Source organism: Pseudomyrmex gracilis, unplaced genomic scaffold (assembly GCF_002006095.1).
Source record: "Pseudomyrmex gracilis isolate BER0280 unplaced genomic scaffold, ASM200609v1 scaffold_150, whole genome shotgun sequence".
Taxonomy (NCBI): domain Eukaryota; kingdom Metazoa; phylum Arthropoda; class Insecta; order Hymenoptera; family Formicidae; genus Pseudomyrmex; species Pseudomyrmex gracilis.
Window position 1 is genome coordinate 24,828 of NW_018020734.1, and position 22,048 is coordinate 46,875.

The following is a 22,048-nucleotide window of genomic DNA, read 5'->3' on the forward strand; positions in this document are numbered from 1 at the left end:
AATTCAAAAATTATTCTAATTCACGGCTCTCTTTGATTATTTAGTTATTATTATTGTATCTTAAAAAATAGAGCATTATCTTATAATTTTAAAATAATCCTAATAATGAAATTATAGATGTTTTATTCATTAGATATAAGAACGCGTGATTTCCATACACTAATTAACGGCAGTTTGTGTGTGTGTATGTGTATGCGCGTGTAAATGTATATCGTTCTTCTTTTTTTTTCAGAAACTTACCAGCTTTGCAGATATCAATATCCAAATCTCCGGTAATAGCATGCGAAAACTTAGATGTGAGTAGCTCCTCGATGGAAAACTTGCGTCGTCGTTTATCGCGTTGATATTTATCATTTTCTACAGCTCGACAATCGATGATTTTCACCAGCAGACAAATGGTCGTGAATATCAAGAATGGTTTCATCTCGACGACGAAAACGATCTTGAATACCAGGTGGTATTCATAACAAAACCGATGCCCTACTACTGTTCATATGTATGCATTTTTACATTAAGACAGAAATACCGGGCCCAATTTTTTTTAAATAACGTAGCGTTGTATTTTTGACTTGGCCGAATCATCGATCACATCAATGCACTTTCATTTCGTGTAGAAGTAAGAACAAATTGTAGTCGCATAATCGCGAATCCTCGCGTTCACGCGGATTAACTGCAACTTAACAGCCACGTTATTTGCTCTTTGTCGCGACGCGTCGCGCGTTCATTTCGAGTGATAAATATACGGTTAAAGTTTACGGCGTGATCTGTTGAACGGAGCAGACAACGATCGTCCTTACATGGGGAATGTGAAGAACAGACTGATCGTTCCTCGCGACAGACACGACGCATCGTTCGAAAGCGCGCGCTCGCACTGGTATTAAGCCGAGAGAGGGATGGAGAAAGAGGGGGCGCACGCGCACGCGCATCCACACGCACACACCTTTCGCGTCTGTCTCTCTGTGTTGGCTTACATGTAGTTATATACGTGCACGTGTGTGTACATATCCATATACAGAGAGGGATGTCAGGAACAACCGGTTTGCTCCCTCGCAAAACGGCCAGTGCGAGGGTGGCCGAAACACTGACCGAGCTTCCGTGTTACGATACGCACGGACTGTGAAGAGATTATTCAATACTCATTGATGTCGAGATTAGCCGTAACAGGGAAATACATACATTAATCGACAATAAGTAACACATACACACACGCACGCACGCACGTGTGCGCTAATCTGTAATTTATATTCAGAGAGAGAGAGAAGAGAGGGACATTATGTCCTCTTTCTACGGTTTGATTTATGATTTCTAATTTATCGAGTTTACACATTATACCGATGCTCACACGTACTCACGCAACAAACAAAAGTTTATGCATATATTTATATTATTATTATTATTATTATATTATTAGAGAAAATTTCATGTTATAATAATCTTCGATGGATCAAATTCGACTAATTGAAATGTTAAATTTATAAATAGTGGATTTTACAAATCTACGTTTATATTCTATCCTTGCATAAAAAATAGCAATCTTACGCGCGAGTTAAATTTCTAATGCGTTTGTGCGTGAGCGCACGTGTAAAGCGCCCTGATATGAATATTCCAAAATCCTAATGTGTACATAATAATTCAGTTCTACATCCTGGAACACATGTGTTTTACACATATCTCTCTCTGTATAACTATATCGGTCACACAAGTATCGGATTACTGTCATGTACAAGAGAGTGAGATATTACTTGTTAGGAATTCTGCTTGTGGTTGTCGATCCGTAAATCCGTGTCGTTATCCGGAAACCTTCCGCGAATAAGTATATTTGTTGAGGATAAATACGCGAAATGTATAAAATGATTTTTTTTTTTTTATATCGTATCCTATGTTACAATGTTTTTATTATATCTCCGGTATCAATTGTAAGATCTGTAACACATTAGTAAAACAAAAACAGTTTATTTAACAAAACACTTACAAAGATGTTGCACTTACAATATTTTATTTTATTCACTATAATTCATAATGTTTCTACACTTAGCTTTATGAATCTTATTAACTGTCTGTCGAGAACAGATTTTGTTCCTTTTTGCGATCGACTTGTCAAATCGATCACAGATCTAATGTAGTTTCACAACTGTTAACAATATGACAGAAAAAATATAAAAAACCAGTTCTCAAGAAAGAGTCGAACATCAAACTTCGAGCAGAGCTGATTTAAATTGGGACCAAAAACCTGCGTTGAACAGATCTATTTGAGACTTAATGTCAATTTGTCGAGTATGACAGTATCTGTTTTCAAACCGTACGTCTTCCTGTCTTGCAGATATAACCGCGGCTCTGTTACGATATATTCTCTGTCCGAATTTATAGCCAATTGTTGTGGACATAGCACATGATAGAACCATGTCCACGTTTAAACATAACGTACGTACCGACAAGTCGTTCGTGGACATGGCTACGTAATTGCCAATGTGCGCCACTCATGAACATTGCGCTGACTTAAAAGGCAGAAAAGCAATTACACATTTTCTTATAGACCTGGCCGCTCTCAGTCTTCTCTCTGACTTTAGTTAGACACGTTTCTTTAAAAACGTGACTAAAGGAAAGTCACGTGTCAGGGGTACGTTCCAAAATCCTACCTTGATTACTAAAATGCTATATTTTACGTCACGTGTACTATAGTTTTCGGTTACCAAGGTAAGATTTTGGAACGTACCCCAGGGAGGAGAGGAAGAACAACACGTGACTAAAGTCACTTGTGTATGCGCAATACAGTGTTGCGCAGTTTGTGTCATAGAATAGGGAAAGAGAAAAAAGCATATATGTAATACTAATATATCGCTAGTAGAGTGCCGATCTCAAGTCTAAACGTTACGGTGCAGACAATAGTAGCCTCTCTCTCGCGCAAGGTCCAGCTGCTTTGTGCGCATGCGGTGAACATTCAAGGGTCCTGTTTCGTTATTACTGGCAGTATTGAACAATCTATAGGATACGTAACGTGAACTTATAAATTTTCAGTACTGCCAGTAATAACGAAACAGGGGGAAGCACACTTGGGCATTTCTCTTTCTCGCGTAGGTCCATGCTCGCGTTCTTTCTGTCTCACTTTCCAATGCTTTGTCTCGCTCGCACTCGCTTAGTAAACGCGCCTGCGCATAATGACGCTCGACTATCTATGCCCATATTTGGACTTCGTGCGTCTCTCTTTCTCGGGCCTCGTGCCTCTCATTGCGAAGATACGCGACTAGCAATATAGAAGTATTATATATATGGCGATATATTACATACATGATATGTGTATGCGCAATACAGTGTTGCTTCTTCTTTGCTTAAATGGCGCAAAGCCCCTTCACGAGAGGAGCATATGCCAGTTTGAAGTCTTTATATTCTCAGAACGAATGGGGGGAGAGGGATGTGCAAACAGTGAGTAATCGTCGTCGCGAAAGTATCGATTCTCGGTCTTCTTCAATCGATAACATAATTTTTAGATTTCTTAGCACATATTTTTACTATAACCGGAGAGAAGCCTGAGAGCGGCCATGCCATTGTAGTTTCTTACGACGGTTTCAGCCGCTGGTTTTAGCTGTATTTCCACAAAAGTGGAACTCAAAGGCCGTTCTACATTAAACGCAAGTCTTAGATCTCGTGGAATTGACCAATTGCAGAGTCAAATCAGCCAATCGACCGACGTGATTGATCAGTTCCACGAGACCTGCGACTTGAGTTTCATGGAAAACGGTCTTCGAGTTCCACTTTTGTGGAAATACGGCTAAAACCAGCGGTTGAAACCGTCATAACAAACTACAATTGCATGGCCGCTCTCAGGCTTCTCTCTGCTTTAACATTCTTTATTCTTTATATCTAACATTACTATAACATTCTTTATTCTTTATATCTACATTCACAGACTGGTATATGGATGACTAACCGATTTCGGTCCAAGAGCCACAAACGCACCAAAACCAAACCACCGAGAGGGGGATGTGCAGTTTACTACTACCACGCGATACACGGCCGTCTGTTTTTTCACAGTGAGCGTGCTCATCTGTGTCAGGCTCGTGCTCGAGGTGTTGTGACTATGGGTGCGTTCAGACCACGAAGTAAGAGTAAGGAGATCGAACTCCGTGATATAAAAGTGGTCCCGATTCTGACGCCTAATTGGGAGGGAATCCGCTCAAGGGAATAGTTTCTTACGGTTGGACGCCATTTGCAATTAGTAACGTAACCTAACTTTATCTGTCAGTTTTGTTTCTTTACAAATCATGGCATGCTGGATACGTGGATGCGAGACCAAAGGAGGGAAACATGTTTCCAGAAAAAGAAGTCTTTTTACACCTAGGACAGTGAGTATGCGTTAAGTAGGTATTAGTGAGATTAGTAGAGGATTATTTTATTTGTTTTGTTATGTTGAAAGATGTACACTTGCTGTATTAAAAATAGATATTAAAATGTATGTATATTGCAGGTTTTCATTGGAGAAAAAGAAATTGATTGTCTCAGTGGAAAAGTGGACAGCATACATCAGATTCAAAGTCTTCTCAAAAAGATATCTTATGTTCATCCATGCAAAGAAGTTGGCAATAAAACCTGGTACTAACCCAGTAAACACATAGTAACAGTTACATAACATTAATGTTATAATGTCCCACTCAACAATGTAACTGTTACGTACAAGGCATGTTACATTGCAGTTACATCGTTGAGTGGGAAATTATAATATTAATGTTACGTTACTGTTACTTTGTGTTTGCTGGGAATATATTTATAATTATCATAATATTTAAATTTGTTTTATTTGTATTACTAAAGAAAATGTTCTTATAAATTTTTTTGGTTATTATTTAATAAAAATTTTCAGGTTGTATGTATTATTTATATATCAATTATGTTATATTTACTTACTGTCCTAAATATATAAATACTTTATATATCCTTCAATTATTTAAAAGTTTACGTCATTTTATAGTTCATCTTTCTGCTGCGGATATGTCACAAGAGATTGCACAGTGCGCAGTGTGCAGCGTGACAGATGCATTTACATATACTAACGTGTACATGTGGTAGTTTTGCAAATGGCGTCCAACCGTAAGAAACTATTCCTTTGAGCGGATTCCCTCCCAATTAGGCGTCAGAATCGGGACCACTTTCTCCATTCGCGCGCTATGAAGTTCGATCTCCTTACTCTTACTTCGTGGTTCAGACAACTCAACAGTTCCACAACGGTTGAGAGATAATCACTTCTGATTGGATCATACTTTTGGAACCGCATCAGATTTTGAAGAATAGTCCTATCATAAGTGATGATCTCTCAACCGTTGAGTTATCTGAACGCACCCTATGATCGCTTTGTGGGAGGGGAATTAATGCGGGATTACACCCGAATTAATTTTTGGAAGTCCGATTTAGTTCGCCGATCAACCGATAAACTCGGTTGAAAGAGACCGGCCCGGAAAAATTCTTAGGTGGTGAGCGGATTCGAACTCGGGACTTCCGGGTTTGCAGCACTTAGGCCTGTTCTACAATACAGTCGTAAGCCGTAAGTTGTAAGAAATTGACCAATCACAATCAAGTATTCTTCTGTAATTAGTCTGTAATTGGTCGATTTCTTACGACTTACAGCTTACGACTGTATTGTAGAACAGGCCTAAGGCCGCGAGACCATTGGGCCGGTCAACAGTAGTCAATACAGTGTCGCGCAGTTCGTATCATAGAGTAGGGAAAGAGGAAAAGTTAACCCCCTTGCACAATGCGAGGGAATAGTGATAGCGATAAGCAATAGACACAGAATTCCAACTCGTCGGATATTTTATCGCTATTGTTTATTCCGTTTTCTGATCTGCATTGATACATGTTAGATTCTGCTGTTTCTGCCGTTATTTATAAATAAATATAAACTTTTTAAAGCTGGTGTTATTTCTATCGCTATTGCTATTTCTTTCATTGTGCAAGAGGCTTTACGTCAAAAGAATAATTCGATCTCAATAAGTTAAGTCCGCCATGCAAATTAGAATTAAGATTAGGTTGGAATGTGACCAATCAAAACAAAGTTCACTAAACTTCAAATTGCCTTTTTTTTTTGTTCTGATTGGCCGACTCATCATTGGTCAATCGCCGACAGCAATCGAGGTCGCTATCCGCAGTGTGATCTGTGCTTGAACAAAGTGCTATTTCAGAAGAAGGAAGTTCGAAGATCGCGGTAAAGGAAGGAACTTTAATGCCTGATTCTGCTTAGTTCAGCTGTGTCACACGCCATTATACGCGGTTTTGATAGGAAAAAAGTAAATATAAATAAATAATGTCGTTAGCGCTTGGAATGTGCGAGACACCCGGCTGCAATGCGGTCGCAAGTTTGCAATGTCCAACTTGCTTGAAACTCGGCATCCAGGGTTCATATTTCTGTAGTCAAGTGAGATACGTTTATTTATATTTTAGATTTAACAAGTCATTTGCTTCCTGAATTTTATTTTCTCCATTACATATTACATAATGTATATTAAATATTGCAAAATAACAAGTAAACAAACAAAAGTTTGCTTGCAACTGTAAAAGTTTTTTTCATTTTGTAATAGTTTTTACATAAATTTTCTTATATAAATATTGTGTATAAGATTAATTGTAACATATTAGATATTATTTTAAATGTTTACTTATTGTTGAATACTAGTTTATTATATTGTTTTTAAGACAGCTTTTGGATACTGTTAATTAACATAGCACTCTTCAATCTTATAGGATTGCTTTAAAGGAAGTTGGAAAACTCATAAAGTTATTCATCAACTAGCAAGTAAGTGTAAGCCTTATAAAAGTATATTTTTGTTGTCACATTTTACAATTGTATGTACAATTAGAAGGAGAAGATGGAAACAAAATTTCCAACACTTATAATCCTTGGCCATCCTACAATTATACTGGAAAATTACGCCCGCACAAAAAGGAACTACGCAGAGAGGTTCCTGAGTATATTAATCGACCAGATTATGCCGTACATCCAGCTGGGATACCACTTAGCGAGCAAGCTGTAAAAGGATCTGGTCAAATAAAAATTCTCGATGATGAGGAGATAGAAGGAATGAGAGTTGCATGCAAGGTACTGTGGCTATTAAGTAACATAGATTGTGAATTCTCTGACCTATGAAAGTATCATTATTTTGATGTCTTGATCATTTTTATAAATACAGTAACTTCAGATTAATTTGTGCATAGCTTGGTCGAGAAGTATTGGATGAGGCGGCAAAAACATGTGACGTAGGTGTTACAACAGCCGAGGTCGATAGAATAGTGCACGAAGCTTGCGTTGAAAGGGACTGCTATCCGTCACCATTAAACTATTATCAATTTCCCGCCAGTTGTTGTACTTCTGTCAATGAAGTCATTTGTCACGGGATTCCTGACACTCGGCCTTTGCAAGATGGTGATATTTGTAATGGTACTGTATTTGTTAACAAATATGTTAAACGGTATTATCAGCTACAAAACGTAAGCCAAGTGTTTTAATTATTCTTTTCAGTGGACGTTACCGTATACCATAACGGTTTTCATGGAGATTTGAATGAAACTTTCTTGATAGGCAATGTAAAGCCAGAAATAAAAAAATTAGTAGAAGTGACATACGAGTGCTTGTCCAAAGCTATTGATATTGTGAAACCTGGCGAAAAGTACAGAGAAATTGGTAATGTAATTCAAAAGCACGCACATGCTAATGGCTTCAGTGTGGTTCGTAGTTATTGCGGTCATGGAATTCATCGTTTGTTTCACACAGTGCCCAATGTGCCACACTATGCCAGTAAGTATCTCTCATATCATAACATTATTAATAGAGAAGATTTCCAAACTAGTAGTAAAACTGAAAAAGTACTGATCACACATGCAAAATAAGTTGAAAAGTTTCTTATATTCTATTTTATCTTTTGTATTATTTCATTTATATAAATTACTTTAAAATTGTGTTTTCGAATATTTTTATTAAGTTATTTATATTTTTGACTCGTGTTTGCATGTGAAATCAGTTTTTTTTTTTTTTTTTACTCAGTTATATCACCATAATATAAGTTTTCTATAAAAGTATATAAAATTTAATTTTAGAAAACAAAGCAGTGGGCATTATGAAAGCTGGGCATTGTTTCACCATCGAACCAATGATATCTCAAGGTACTTGGAAGGATGAAACATGGCCTGATAATTGGACCGCTGTTACCTTGGATGGTCAATGGTCGGCGCAATTTGAGCACACGCTTTTAGTAACGGAGACCGGTTGTGACATTCTCACAAAACGACTAACAAACAATGGTAGGCCATGGTTCATGGATTGTTTGTAGTAGTATTTTTTAATTTCTTTACACCGGCTGCGTTTCGATATTCATTGACAGTACTGAAAATCTAAAGTTCACGTCATACGTACTGAATATTGAAAATCAGCCACTATATATAAATAAAATTCAACCATTAAAAATCGATAGATATCTGATATAAGAAATATTATGTGTATTGAAATTTTACAAATCACAATATCTTTGTAAAGTTTCTGCTTTTGCGAATGTACAGTAATAAAAACTAAACAGTCTATTGTTACGTAATACTTTACGTATTATTATATTACATAATATGACAGTCGAATCTCTTTTCACGTATCGCGAGTTTTTCTTTATTTTGAATAATTTTTTTTCTCTCTAACATCCCGCTACGTAGCGCTAAACTATTGCTACAGACTCGAAGTGAATCACAATACGGAGAAGTCTTAACAAAGTAACAATAGAGAGAAATTCGACTGTGTATTAACTAATTTAATATTACATATATTTGCATGTTGAAACTTTAAATTACAGGAATCAACATATTTTTTTTTTGTAGCAGTATTGTGTTTTGTAAAAAATTTTAATTGAACGTAGATATTACAATTATATTGATATAAATATTTTCTTCAAATATAAAAAAGAGTAGTATGTTAGATGTTATATTGGCTTTTTTGGTTTCCTATACTTTTCGATCAATTTTGGATTGGCTCAACGTCGCAAAACAATAGATTCATTCTCATAAGTAAATCGCTTGAAAAATGTTATTGCACATATGTAGATACATTTATCTCACAAGTTTCCGCAGACGACTACCAAATTCTTTGTGGGAATTAGCGTGAGAAAACGTTTGTTCATCAAATAACATGGCGCCAGGCGAATCTTTATTTTCTTCGTCTTCATTTTCGTATTCATATTCTATATACACATCGCTTTCTGTATTCTGCATTGTGTCATTACTTCTAACGTAAGTATCGACTTTGTCAGGTATTGTAATTTGCAAAGGTTTATTGTTTTGTATCTTATTGCTTTGATTTTGGTAGTCCTGCTGAATTTCCTGTTGCGATTTTTGTAAATTATACTCCCACTGTTGATCATCCTTTATCTGCTTGTTTATATTCTCGTTGTTGTTGTCATCACCATCATCAACAACATCATCATTGTCACTATCACCGTCATTATCATTGTCCTCATTGTTCTTATGATTAAACGGCATTTCATTATTTCTTTGTACATCCTTTTCTTGTTTGCGAAGCCGATCTATAAGATAACTATTTATGTTACCAGCAGCAGCTAGTACGGCTAATTTTTCAGCAGCTTCTTTATTAGGAAGTACTGTGTAGAATTTTGTCGGTATATCATTCTTATCAGCCGCTTCATTGACGTGTGCCGCCGGAGTTTTTTCTTGATGAATTTTGTCATATCCAATATTGTTTTCAAACTCGATCTCACTCATGGGATATGTCAAATCTTCGTGTACGTCATTTTGTACGTCTATCGAAGATTCCGCTGAATCAAGATTATAATCCGGTATGGCACTTTCCGGGACATAACTTCGATCGAATAAAACGTTTTGGTTTTGTTGTTGTTGTTGTTGCTGTTGTTGTTGTTGTTGCTGCTGCTGCTGCTGCTGCTGCTGCTGTTGTTGTTGTTGTTGTTGTTGTTGTTGTTGTTGTTGTTGTTGTTGTTGTTGTTGTTGTTGTTGTTGTTGTTGTAACTGATTAGCCTGTTCATCATAATTGAAAGAATGCATTTGTGGATGGGGAAAATTGATTGCCGCGTCTAAATAAGGTTGAAAACTTTGGCCAAGTTGATGCTGGAGAAGGTGTTGCTGATCTAATAATGATAAGAGATTCTCTTTGTTAATAATATTAGTTTAGATATTTTTTCAAAACATGAATCATCAAAATATACGCGTCATAATATTTGTACGTAATAAATTTTACAATCATTAATGTGTTGCAATTTCCTCCCATGTCGGCTTGCATACATGTTCTTGTAAACACAAGTTATTACCTGATAAATATTGGTTCACATTGTGTGGAGAAGTGTTCAATAGATCATAAAGTTGCGTAGCCGATAACGGTGCTGAAAACGGTCCTGTCGAAGTTGAATGACCGTGGAGATCCCCCGGAACCTGTTGTGTCATAGCGTACGGTGTTTGAACGGACGGAAATCCGACGTGCAGAAAACTATGAAGAGGTGTTTGTATTGGCGGCACGTTCGAGTGAGCAAATGGTACATTCGGCGTTATGATATCTGTGTTCGATTGAATAGGCTGATTCGCTAGAAAATAGTCGGATTGTTAATAAGGATTGTTAAGTAGGAACGAATATAGCTTTGTTACATCTAAATTTTGTGACTGAGAATCACGTCATTACTTTCGGTAACTTCGTACTGATGTTGCGACAGAGTCGGATGGCTCGTTCCTTGCGACAACAAATTCTCACCACGCGTGGCTAGTCCAAAGTTGTTTGTCATAGAATCTGTGCAATCGAGTCATCGTGATGTTCGATTTAGCGAACGACACTGTGATGCACTTAATTATTAAAAAATTAAAAACAAACTTACTTTGCGCAGTAATGTTGTAATTGGTCGCCATTAGGCGGCGATCAGCGGTCTCTTCCGAATTAATTAGCGACCCGTAAGGTTCCGCCGCTAGGCTCAGATTTGGCGCGGGAATTGTATGAATGGGTCCTTTGTCATCGTCGATGTCTTCTCGATGAATGGTCGGTAAAACTACAAGTCCCGGTCTATATTCCGAATTATATTCTGCTAACTTGTTTATAGAATAAAAGTCCTTGGCAGGAGCACGTTGCGGTAAATTAACACCATTATTCAGAGGTGCTCGTATCGGATGTTGATTCTTCCACGTGATTGACAGAGCATTGTACATCGTGGGTCGACGAATTCTAAAGTCATTCGTGCGTGTGTGTATACACACAATACACATATACACGCGAAAATATACACATATAGATATATATATATATATAATGATTAAAAGTGCCTATTTTGAAACATTTACCTGTACATGGCGTGCTTATAAGGAATTCTCTGATGGGAAGGATTACCACCAATATAAATAGTATTACCCATGGATGTTCTGTGACTGATGGGTCGAGGCCGTCTCATTACGATATGTGAGTATGGTAAAGATAACGGCCTTTTGATCTTGTTCTTTGCCTCAGAAAGGCAGACAAACGCAACCAGGAGCCAGCAAAACCAACTGAGTGTCTAATAATGAAATATATTTTTTATCTTCTGTCTATATGTAAGTTATACTACTTCTCGAAATAATTCGAGAACGCAACACAACAAGAAGCAAGCGCGCAAGTAAACGCGTTCGAAATCGAGAGGAAGAATATGAGGAAATAATAAATAAAATATCGATTATACGTTTTTTATTTTGAATTGACATTTCTATAGTACATAATTTGTTATTTATTCTACTCTCGAAGCAACCGATAGAGCAAGAATGTGAAATATTACGTGACGGAAAGTTGAGGAAAGGAAAGAAAGACGAGTGACACGCGACGGACCTATTGTCTTTACGGTACTATAATATCAACACGTCTGCAGTATAATTCTCGAGGCCGTATAACCGTTACGAACAGCGTGAGCGCGCGCGTGTGTGTGTGTGTGTGTGTGTGTGTGTGTGTGTGTGTGTGTGTGTGTGTGTGTGTGTGTGTGTGTGCGCGCGCGCGCGTAAAGAGAAAATTGCTGCAAATAGTAGTTGGATATCAAAAGTAGGGCACTGTGCTACTTTGATGAGGAAAAAGCAAGCGCAACCAGTTCACAGGAACAAGATCGAGAAGAAAACGCGCGGAAACTGTTATCGGAATGTCGTGGCAAATTAGAGACGTTCGCGGCCGGTTCAAACAAGGAATCGAGCAGAGTGCGATTGTTGCTCTTCCCCTCCCCCCTCCGTTCACACAAGTGCATAATCAAATGAAGAAAACTGTGTGGAAAATATCTAAATACGCGTCTAGGAGCAACAACATAGTGTGTATACATACTTTTTCTGTTATTAATAATAAAGCGTCGCGTAACTATATAGTGTGGAACAGATCATTAGCGGGCGCTATAGGCGCTGCAGCTCTGAATATATTTGTTAAAATAACAAACATTTTTTAAATAATATAGTTATTAATTGCCGAGTTATTTTATTCAATTATTCAAGAAGCAAAGTGTCAGCGGTAGAAGAAATAATAGTTTGCTACTTCTCTGTTATTTAAATATTGCAACATGCATTTTAAATAGTACACCTTGATCTATTTTAATTGTTACAACAAATATTTAAATGGCAGAAAAGACAGCAGATTCTGCTCAGTTTCTAATGCTCAATCTGCTGTTAGCAGCATTTGTTCGATCGTTTGACGATTAATCTACTGTCAAATTGTAACAATAGCAGACCGTTTTATTTCTGCTGAAAAATCATTGAATGTATAATATAATTAATATTTTAATCTTACTAACGGAAATTTTTGTATGTATGTAGCAAGTAGAAATTTGGCAATTCTTTTTCGACAGTAACAAAGAGAGAGAGAGAGAAAGATCTTCACCAAGTTTTCATATTATGGCACATATTGTGGGGCACATTGTATTATGTAAAAAAATAGTTGTAATATAAAGTCTAAGTAACAAAGTTAATCACCAATGTAAATTAGATACATAATATACACATGTAGATACTATATAGTTCTGCACTAATAAAAATAGTTTATCATATGTATTACACCGTGTGAATCAAACAAACAATACATGTATGTAGATTTTGTTAAAAACACCCGCAATAAATTTCGGAAGACAAATATAATGATCTACTGACAAAAAACGAGCAGATTTAAATTTGAATATGTTAAACACACTGACAGCAAAACATCGAACAAATGACAGCATAAATATGTGTTACAATTTGAATAAGCGATATCTAATTCGTGTGGTGTGTGTTTTATAATTTGTTAGAGATGCAAGGTCTTACCTTCATAATTAATTATGTTCTTGAAAACTGCAACGCGTGTAAAACTGCACAGTACAATTGTTATTAACAAAAATAATCTTTTTTCTCTACGTATAGATCAGTAGAGCAAAAATCGATTTGATGTATAGTTTTAAATTTATTACCTATAGATATGTATATAAAAAAATAATAATATAAATTGTGCGCGTGGGTTATTGACCACCAAAGACGCACGTTGAGTTCTACACACAATTAGGTCATTGTCCTGTATTTATATACTGTGAATGAGTGAATGTATCATCAAAAACTAACCAGTCTCCCACCTTGTCGACCAGCGATAGCTGCTTCAAGAAATGCCGGTAGAATCTCGAAAATGAAACAATTAAGCAATTATATAAAAGAGTGATTGTTCTTTTTCGATTAGAACTTCCTATAGATTACAAGTTCTCAAAGTTACACAAAAAAAGATGTGAAAATCGATCGGGTTACCTCAGCGTGTTACATTTTGGATAATATGCTACTGCCGGTTTAAACTTCAATATTTTATTAAGCAGATCAAATATATCCAATAAAATACAAAATTACATAAAAACTTATGACTCACCTTCTTTATTTAATTTTATTATAATTTTATTAATTTAATTCTAATTTAATATATAATTTTCTACTTTTGCACAATTAGAGCTCTTGGTTAAAAAAAATATTAATCTTATTTTGTTATTAGATATATCTGATAAACAAATTTCATGATAGATAATACGATAAATAATATTTCACTTTGTCACAGGCGAAAACTCTGATCTTCTCTGTTCATAAATTATTTTAGTTTATTTAAAATGAGTTATACACACGTAGAATCACACATTATAATTAACTATAATATAATCATTATAGTTAAGTTAATTGGTAATTTTTTATATTTGATTTAATATTACGTACATGCTATGTCTGTTCATTGCGTATATTCTGTAATAAAATATATAAAAGTTTGATATTCTGCATATATTTTGCTTCTTATTAATAATTTAATGAAAGTTAATTTTTACTTGTGCAATGGGAATATAGAAGCAGAAACTATGTGACATATTTTATAAAATTATTTTTGTATTTAATAGCATTTTCGCGACCGGTCGGATTTAATTGCTCTTGGAGCGATTGACGACGTGAATTTGGCAAATCGACCAATCCTATTGCTTGATTTAATGAAGTGACGGTCGTTAATCGCTTCGGAAGCGATTCAATACGTATTGGGTCGAAAACGCTATAAGTGTGTTAATGTTAAATGGATATTATGATAATCTAGCGCAAGTGGCACAGCAACACGTGACTCATTCCGTCTCTTTCTTCATTGTGTATTGTATCTGTCTCACTTTTGTGTTTTACTTTTTTGTCATTTAGGCATCGGAGGCGCTGTTAATTTCCACTACACAACGAAGCATTGTGAGCATAGAAAAATTTGAGAAAAGTTGAGCTCTGATTGGATGGTGTTCATCTCTCATCGTGTCTAGTGTGCAAGGACCATTACGCGTGACGGGAAACAATGTGATAACCAATCAGCAATCTGTTCCTAAAGAAAAGCAGCAAAATGAATAGCTACTGCATCGTTTTTAGTGCGTTAAGCCGGGGATACACAAAAAAACTTTCTTTCAAAAAAAAGTCGAACAAACTACGTAGATTATCTACAAATAATAGAAAAAAAATCTATAAACTCGTTTTTTCGAAAAATATTCAATCTCAAGACTGTTTTAAAGTTAACCGATCTTACGACATCTGTTTTTACGCGCAACGCGTAACCAATTAACGGTAACGTTTGATGTTTCTATTTGAAGATCTAGAAGAATAGAAAGATGTGATTGGTTACGTGAAAAATACGTGTCATGGGATAATATCTCAAGAGTTTGTGGCTGTGTTCCAAACTTCGCTACTAGTAAATACATAACATACGTGACTTGAGCTATAGATTTTTTAATAAAACGGCAGTGAATATCGGGACGCAGTTAAAAAATTCACTGCTAATACTGAAAATCTATAATATGGGTGAACGATAGATTTTCAGTAGTGAATTTTTAAATACGCCTGGGTATATGCACGTTTATTCCCTTCTTATCTTTCTTCCATCAGCAGCCCAGAGCAGCCAAAAGGGAGAGAGAGGTTGCTGAGGTTGCGCGTTTCTGTGTGTACGTAAATATATATTGTCATTATTTAAAGCTGCGTTTACACATACAAGTACGAACAGCATAAACGTGAACGGAACTGAACTAAATACAGCCGTCAAGCATCGTCAAGTTTCGGTGGAGTAAAAATTTCGAGGTGAGTATTCTTCGACGCAGAACAAGTACGTAATCTGTATTTTGTTTTGGATTTGAGTTGCGAGCCAGTGAGTCGTGTCGCAAAGCACTCACGTCTCGCGAAATATTCCTTAACGAGGACAGAAAAGACAATTTCAGACGATGTTGTATATATGCACACACGTTACGTAGATGCTGGCCATTTTAGTACATAACTTCAGTTTAAAAAAAATTCGTCACAATTAACGACGAATTTTATGTAACGTCGTTTTAATTAACGCAGATATTAATTAAATCGCGCTTGTTGTTACGAATCTTACCTCTATGCAATCAACATTTGCGATAGATCTTACGCGTATGGTACTTTTTAGTTTTTGCTGATAACAGGTTTGTATTGCACACGAACGACAGTCGTAATAAAATTAAATCAACAGCTGTATACATACTGCAAATAGTGCATACTTTCAAACAAATGTTATAATATACTTTTTGCAACATGTAGTTATTTAGGCAACAAAGTTATATCATACAGTTAGTATGTGGCTGTATTTTGATTTTAGATTGATAAATATTTTGTAAGCTTTATTGCAAATTTTATGATAAAAAGTATTTTCTCTCTCTTTTCTTAAAGAAGTGTTTTTGAAGTTATTACTATTTTTAAGTATTTTATTTTAGGCTATATATACATATGCTATGTTGTGTGTGTGTGTGTGTGTGTGTGTAATATTTATTTATAAAATAGGTTTAGTAAGATTGTGATACATAGTACAAGTTCTTTTATTTTTTATGCTACGTATTTATTATGTTTCTCCTTTATATATTTTACAGATAAGGATTAAAGAATACATTATGGTTAATAGTGCAGATTGCACCTTTTTTAAGAAATGATTTCCAATATTGTAGAAAAGTAAAGATAAAACTTTATTTGATACTATAGATATATATTAAAATTATGGATTCTAAAGATAAAACGCAAGATATTAGTGATATTTCTGAAGTGATACTTCCTACCAGAAGTGAAGATGAAGAGTCTAAACAGATTCAATCAAGTACCTTGCAAACTGCAAGTATCTCAGAAAATGCCAACAATTCTGTCATCTTAAAAGATCCTAGTCATACAATAGAATTTGATTGTAATCACACTTGCAAAACTGTACAAAGTACACAGGTTCAAGAGCCTATGGAACTTTCTACAGAAGACGACATTGAAATGGTGATTGATAAGTGTGACAAGACTGAAGAAACGTCAAAAGGACTTTTCTGTGCTCTTGCTAATTCAGTTAATACATCAGAAGCAACTACTTCACATAGTAGTTCATCTTCTAATGCTAGTGAATCAAATGCATCATGTCATACAGATCAGAATAAAACTAAACGAAGTATATCAAAAGATCAAGTTCATTCAGATAAAAGTGGATCGACTGAAAGATCAGATGACAGTTCAGATGAAGATTCAAGTAAACGTCAGAAATTGAACAAGAGTTTAAATGACAGTGGTGGAAGCATGAGTGATGACACAGTAACATTTCAAAAAACCAAATCAAAAGTAAAACAACGAAATTATCGTAAGAGGCGAAACATTACAAGTGATAATGAAGATAGTTCTTGGAATGTGTTGTATAATGAGACAGCAAGAGAAGCTTCCATACTTGACACAGATGAAGGTAATTTATTTATTTATTATTTATATATATCTATATCATATATAAATATAAGTTAATTTTTTCTTCAGGAAATGTTGCATCTTGCAGTACCAGAAATGAATCCGCTAATGAACCATTAGACGAAACTACAAGAGCTCGCAGAGAAGAATCTGAAACATCTAACGATGGTTCTGATCGATACAAAGATGAGAGAGGTATTTAAAACATGAATATCTTTATCATATTAGTAGTAAGATATAGAATCGTGCATTTTGACAGACGATTCAATTGATTGGGGAACAGCTAACGACGAGGACTGGGATGAAGAAGAAGAGGAGAACGATGATTTAGCTGATGAAGTACCAAATTGCCTAAAAATAAAGAAACCGCATCCTAATTGGTGCATAGTGCCAGAAGTTTTAAATCGCCAAATAGGTAGCAATCCATTGTTTCATCGAAGATTTTACGGATCTTTACATGCAGTAGAACGTCTCAAACTTATGTATCATCTTAATGAACATCAGGTATACTCTTTGTTTCATTTTACTTACATTTGTGCACATTGGGCTCAATAATGAATTGCATCACATATGTTGACACTTGGTTGTTAATTTTAGGGTTGCGTAAATGCCTTGAATTTCAATCAAAAAGGAAATTTACTAGCGAGTGCCTCTGATGACTTAACAGTTGTTATTTGGGACTGGGCAAGAGGAAAGAAGCAACATTGGTTTATGAGTGGACATACAAGTAATATGTTTCAAGTACGTATTTTTATACTGTGTTAAACGAAACAATAACTACTTTTAGAGATGGTCGTTTCTTCCTGAATTGTGAATTTTTTTTATCGTACGTGTTTTTTCCATCTTTCTTATCAAGTTGATTTTACTTAATCATGTGCATTTAGGCTAAATGGTTGCCGTTAGATGTAGAGTATCTCATGGTGACTTGTGCTCGAGATGGTCAAGTACGTTTATTAGATATCAAACATAACACTTCGAAGAAACTGGCGGCACATCGTGGACCGTCGCATAAATTGGCTGTGCATCATGAAACACCTCATGTAGTCCTCTCTGCTGGGGAAGATGCAAGAGTATTCTCCATAGATATTCGAGAGAGCAAGCCAAACAAGTGAGTTAAATATATTATTATTTTTGGTTTACATTTATGGTTTATTCCTCTTCTTGTAATACTATTTTTTGTTTCGTTCAAAAAGATCACATAAAAACACTAAGAAATGAAATTTATTCTTGATTATACTTTTTTCTTTCTAAAAACATGTTATTTTATATATTTATTTATAGTATTATATTTATAGTATTATTTATAGTATTATAATTTATTTATAGTATTTTATTTTTTAACATTTTGCGAACCGCTGTCGCATGAATGTGAGTTTGGTCCACTATTAGTTGTCGACCGTGAGCTTAGCTGTTGCTTTTTGCCGTTGTATTGAATAAGCTCTCGGTCGAGACTAATAGGTAATTTTGGTCTTGTTCAAATTGTTAAATATTAGGAGGTTAAAAAAAAGAGTAAAACATTTTAAGATTGAAAATTAAAATATGCACATTTTATATGTTTCTTTTTTTACATTTTATATAAAAATATTATATTAAATAAATGTTTTGTTTATTTACAGGTTGTTAGTAGTAAAAGAGGGCTCATCAGAAGTGCAATTATACAGTATACATTCGAATCCCTTTAATAGTCATGAATTTTGCGTCGGCGGCCGTTGCCATCACGTGAGAGTGTACGACCGGCGAAAAGTTTCGACGCCGCTTCACAAATTATATCCCGATCATCTGGTACGTTGAAATATACAACTCACTTATTGTCACAATAAAAGTTTTTGTAACAGAACACATAATTAAAGAGTAATTTGAGTTTACACTTTTCTATGTGTATTGTGCAATTAAAATTTATATTATTGCTGATTTTATAGAAGGGAAACAAACATGCTCATGTAACATGCGCTGTATATAATTACAACGGGACTGAAATTCTCGCATCGTATAATGACGAAGATATATATCTATTTGATAGACTGTCTACAACACCTGTAAATTATGCTCACAGATACGAAGGCCATAGAAATAGCGCAACTGGTATGTCATATCTGTACTTCTTTGACTTTAAATTTCATGCTTTGGTCTTGTTACAATTTCTATCTTTCTGTAAATTTATACAATTTCTGAAGATTTCTTGAAACTTTTTGAGAAACTAACTCAATAAATCAAACTTGCTAAATAACTGCAAGAGATTTGGTGGTATTAAACATGACGTTATTGTCTTTTTTGATTGCAGTAAAGGGTGTTAATTTCTTTGGACCCAAAAGCGAATATGTTATCTCTGGATCCGATTGTGGTAATATATTTATTTGGGACAAAAATACAGAAGCTGTTGTGCAATGGATGGCAGGAGATAAACAAGGAGTTGTAAGTCTTAGATTTTTTATAATCAGAACAAACACAAAAGTTTTCTTTTGTAAAGTTTAAAAACAAAATAGAAAAAACTATAACAATATCTTTTTTAGGTAAATTGTTTGGAAGGACACCCACACATTCCCATCTTGGCTACAAGTGGATTAGATTATGATGTTAAAATATGGATACCGTCATGTGCGGAACCTCCAACGATGAAGTCATTTGCAAACGTACGTATACTTACTTGGCAATAAATCAATTTCGCGAAAGAGGGAGAATCTCTTTTCTTTCTATCGGAATTGACTGATTGTCGCATTAGCGGTACAAGATTGTATTTTTCACTCTACTTCATGTGTAATATTTTGTTCTTTGTTTTAATTGTGTGGTTTTATATATATATTCTCGTTATATGTGTAATATTTATGTAGTTTTCTTACTTTACTACTAATGCTAGTACTTGCACGCACATTAATAAATATATTTTTCTTGAAGTGCGTCAAATCTAACGTAAGAAACAGGAAGCAAGAATATGCGCAAGTATATGATTGCTCTGATGGTCAATTGTTCTGGATTTTACTGCGACATATTCGTCATAGAGAAAGAGTACGAGTAAGTAAACTATATTTTTATTTGTGTGTGTGTGTGCGCGCGCGCGCGTGTGTGTCATTAATGTTTTCTTACTAGAAATGAAAATTGTAAAAATGCAGTTGTACACAAACTTACTCTCTTACGCTCTCTCATTATCGTCATCAATTCTCTTCTAGAATTTTTACTCACGTTATGGTCTCGAAGAACTGAATCAAGATGAGGATGGCGACGAAGACGAAGATTATCATGATGACGACTCCTCCAATGAGAATTCGTCTGACAACAGTGACAGTCAATCGGAAGGTGGCGACGTTGGACGAATACAATGCCCTCCATCGTAAAATTAGAGATGCCACTCAACGCGATTTGATATTCTTGTGATGGGAATTATATAGCGTTTTAAATCATTCATTAGTCATTTCTCCTGCAATAAATTTTATCGAATAATTGTGTTAGCGTTACGTAGCAACAAAGTGTATAAGAAAAAAAACAATGTTGCAGGACATCAAAATGCACTTATGTATATTCTATGTGATGCTGTATTCTAATAATTAATCTTTTTTATCAGATCGAAAAATAATTGGTAGCGTGATAAACTATCGTAATGGTTTCTGGTTGTAATCGTAATTTTCGAATATACGTCGAATAGATATAAAGACTGGAGTGATTTGATAGAATGTATGATATTAGACTAGCGGAAGAGACAACGGGAGATTATAGTATTTTATAATAGTGTTACAACACGATTATAAAAATGCAGAAAGAAGATCTATAAACTTGGAAATATTGTTTACTATGATTAACATTACTCTCACATATAGGATTGTTTTTTTTTTAGTTTGTATTAAGTGTTTAAATATTAACCATGTTTCTATAAAAATAGATTGTGTATCATTATTTTGATAATTTATATCAATATATGAAAAACATGTCACATATTTCATAGGTGTGTAACGCAACTTTAACATCAGAACACACAGTCACTTTCTCTTTGTAGGTATTCGAGAATACCAATTTTAAATATAAAGTTTACTGTTATACAAATATATGATGTTCTTCCATAAAAAGATTTTCTGAAGAGAATGTTTTTTAGAGTTCTTTGATGCTTTTTTTTTTGAGGAGGGAGGTAACATATACACATATATATCATTCCATGTGTATATCCTAATCAATGCATTAGCATTACCCTTTGTTTATGATAAATTGAAATTTTTTATCGTATATCTATTGGCATGTAATAAAACTTTTTGGAGCAAGAGCCTGAGTAAATAAGGGAATTATATTATAGAAAAGACTTATAAAAATTAGTTTAATTAGAGAAATAAATAAGAGTGAGTCATACATAGAATCATGCAATTAATACCTGGATTATAATTTATCTTATTCGATATATATGTATATACGTGTATAAATATAAACATATATATCTGTTTAGATTAGTATACGAAGGGCGATTGATAAGTACCCGAAACGACGCACAGATAGCGACAGTAGTATCACATTGCTGGTGTCGTTGACAAGTGTCATCCTTCGAAGGGACAAATGTCAAACGCTGGCTTCTTATCGTAGTGTTTGTGTGACAGCTTCTTAAAGTAGACGGTCTCAAGTGACTTATGTAAATATGGAAAGAAATGAGATTCGTGCCGTCATTAAATTCTATGTTTTGAAAGGAAAATCGGCTACGCAGATCAAAGCCAAGTTGGATGCGGTACTTGGAGATTCTTCTCCTTCGATAAGTACGATGCACACGTGGGTTACTGATCTCAAACGTAGTCAAACGAACTGCGAAGACGCACACTACAGTGAACAAAATGAGGTGACAACTCCAGCAATGATCCAAAAAATCCATAAAATCGTTATA

The 22,048-nt window shown here is 35.0% G+C and overlaps 4 protein-coding genes and 1 long non-coding RNA gene across 8 annotated transcripts in view; 3 read left to right on the forward strand and 2 right to left on the reverse strand.

Annotated features, from left to right (window-relative positions):
- LOC109857188 (bone morphogenetic protein 1) overlaps nucleotides 1-447 on the reverse strand; it is a 17,481-nt gene extending 17,034 nt beyond the window's left edge. For both annotated transcript variants that reach the window (XM_020433275.1, XM_020433274.1), the window contains exon 1: nucleotides 241-447. In XM_020433275.1, coding sequence (XP_020288864.1) covers nucleotides 241-424 — 184 coding nt within the window. In that variant the 5' untranslated portion in view covers nucleotides 425-447. The remainder of the gene's footprint in view (nucleotides 1-240) is intronic.
- The window catches only part of LOC109857189, a 17,966-nt gene extending 17,515 nt beyond the window's left edge, over nucleotides 1-451 (forward strand). The window contains exons 2-3 of the long non-coding RNA XR_002250467.1: nucleotides 233-296; nucleotides 364-451. This is a non-coding gene — a long non-coding RNA (uncharacterized LOC109857189). The remainder of the gene's footprint in view (nucleotides 1-232; nucleotides 297-363) is intronic.
- Nucleotides 452-6,177: 5,726 nt separating this feature from the next.
- LOC109857203 (methionine aminopeptidase 1) lies at nucleotides 6,178-8,334 on the forward strand. The gene is made up of 6 exons (XM_020433307.1): nucleotides 6,178-6,403; nucleotides 6,730-6,781; nucleotides 6,846-7,084; nucleotides 7,201-7,423; nucleotides 7,505-7,780; nucleotides 8,080-8,334. Exons 1-6 carry the CDS (start codon nucleotides 6,293-6,295, stop codon nucleotides 8,310-8,312), a joined length of 1,134 nt encoding a protein of 377 aa, XP_020288896.1. The 5' UTR covers nucleotides 6,178-6,292; the 3' UTR covers nucleotides 8,313-8,334.
- Nucleotides 8,335-9,059: 725 nt separating this feature from the next.
- On the reverse strand, nucleotides 9,060-13,503 carry LOC109857202 (nuclear transcription factor Y subunit beta-like). The gene is made up of 7 exons (XM_020433306.1): nucleotides 13,413-13,503; nucleotides 13,270-13,313; nucleotides 11,314-11,522; nucleotides 10,857-11,197; nucleotides 10,667-10,771; nucleotides 10,302-10,571; nucleotides 9,060-10,121 (listed from the first exon to the last, which is right to left on the reverse strand). The coding sequence occupies exons 2-7, from the start codon at nucleotides 13,273-13,275 to the stop codon at nucleotides 9,073-9,075; spliced, it is 1,980 nt and encodes a 659-aa protein (XP_020288895.1). The 5' UTR covers nucleotides 13,276-13,313; nucleotides 13,413-13,503; the 3' UTR covers nucleotides 9,060-9,072.
- Nucleotides 13,504-15,198: 1,695 nt separating this feature from the next.
- LOC109857196 (DDB1- and CUL4-associated factor 8) lies at nucleotides 15,199-21,314 on the forward strand. Of its 3 annotated transcripts, none has more exons than XM_020433289.1 (12): nucleotides 15,199-15,558; nucleotides 16,365-17,200; nucleotides 17,269-17,394; nucleotides 17,483-17,703; nucleotides 17,797-17,940; nucleotides 18,084-18,307; nucleotides 18,816-18,981; nucleotides 19,119-19,281; nucleotides 19,481-19,611; nucleotides 19,710-19,829; nucleotides 20,092-20,208; nucleotides 20,364-21,314. In XM_020433289.1, exons 2-12 carry the CDS (start codon nucleotides 16,489-16,491, stop codon nucleotides 20,526-20,528), a joined length of 2,289 nt encoding a protein of 762 aa, XP_020288878.1. In that variant the 5' UTR covers nucleotides 15,199-15,558; nucleotides 16,365-16,488; the 3' UTR covers nucleotides 20,529-21,314. The 3 variants fall into 3 exon arrangements, with proteins under 3 accessions (XP_020288878.1, XP_020288876.1, XP_020288877.1); XM_020433287.1 differs by having other exon boundaries at nucleotides 15,200-15,558; nucleotides 17,459-17,703; XM_020433288.1 differs by lacking the exon at nucleotides 15,199-15,558 and adding an exon at nucleotides 15,567-15,923 and having other exon boundaries at nucleotides 17,459-17,703.
- The last annotated feature ends 734 nt before the right edge of the window (nucleotides 21,315-22,048 follow it).

Bases quoted from the DNA above. Each gene is read 5' to 3' on its own strand.
- LOC109857196 (XM_020433287.1), top strand. From the start codon at position 16,489: ATGGATTCTAAAGATAAAACGCAAGATATTAGTGATATTTCTGAAGTG. The intron at 18,982-19,118 runs GTACGTTGAAAT...CTGATTTTATAG, and splicing joins AATTATATCCCGATCATCTG to AAGGGAAACAAACATGCTCA. The intron at 19,612-19,709 runs GTAAGTCTTAGA...TATCTTTTTTAG, and splicing joins CAGGAGATAAACAAGGAGTT to GTAAATTGTTTGGAAGGACA.
- LOC109857203 (XM_020433307.1), top strand. From the start codon at position 6,293: ATGTCGTTAGCGCTTGGAATGTGCGAGACACCCGGCTGCAATGCGGTC. The intron at 6,404-6,729 runs GTGAGATACGTT...TCAATCTTATAG, and splicing joins GTTCATATTTCTGTAGTCAA to GATTGCTTTAAAGGAAGTTG. The intron at 7,424-7,504 runs GTACTGTATTTG...TATTCTTTTCAG, and splicing joins AGATGGTGATATTTGTAATG to TGGACGTTACCGTATACCAT.
- LOC109857202 (XM_020433306.1), bottom strand. The intron at 10,772-10,856 runs GTAAGTTTGTTT...TCGATTGCACAG, and splicing joins TTACAACATTACTGCGCAAA to ATTCTATGACAAACAACTTT. The intron at 10,572-10,666 runs GTAATGACGTGA...ACTATTTTCTAG, and splicing joins TCAGTACGAAGTTACCGAAA to CGAATCAGCCTATTCAATCG.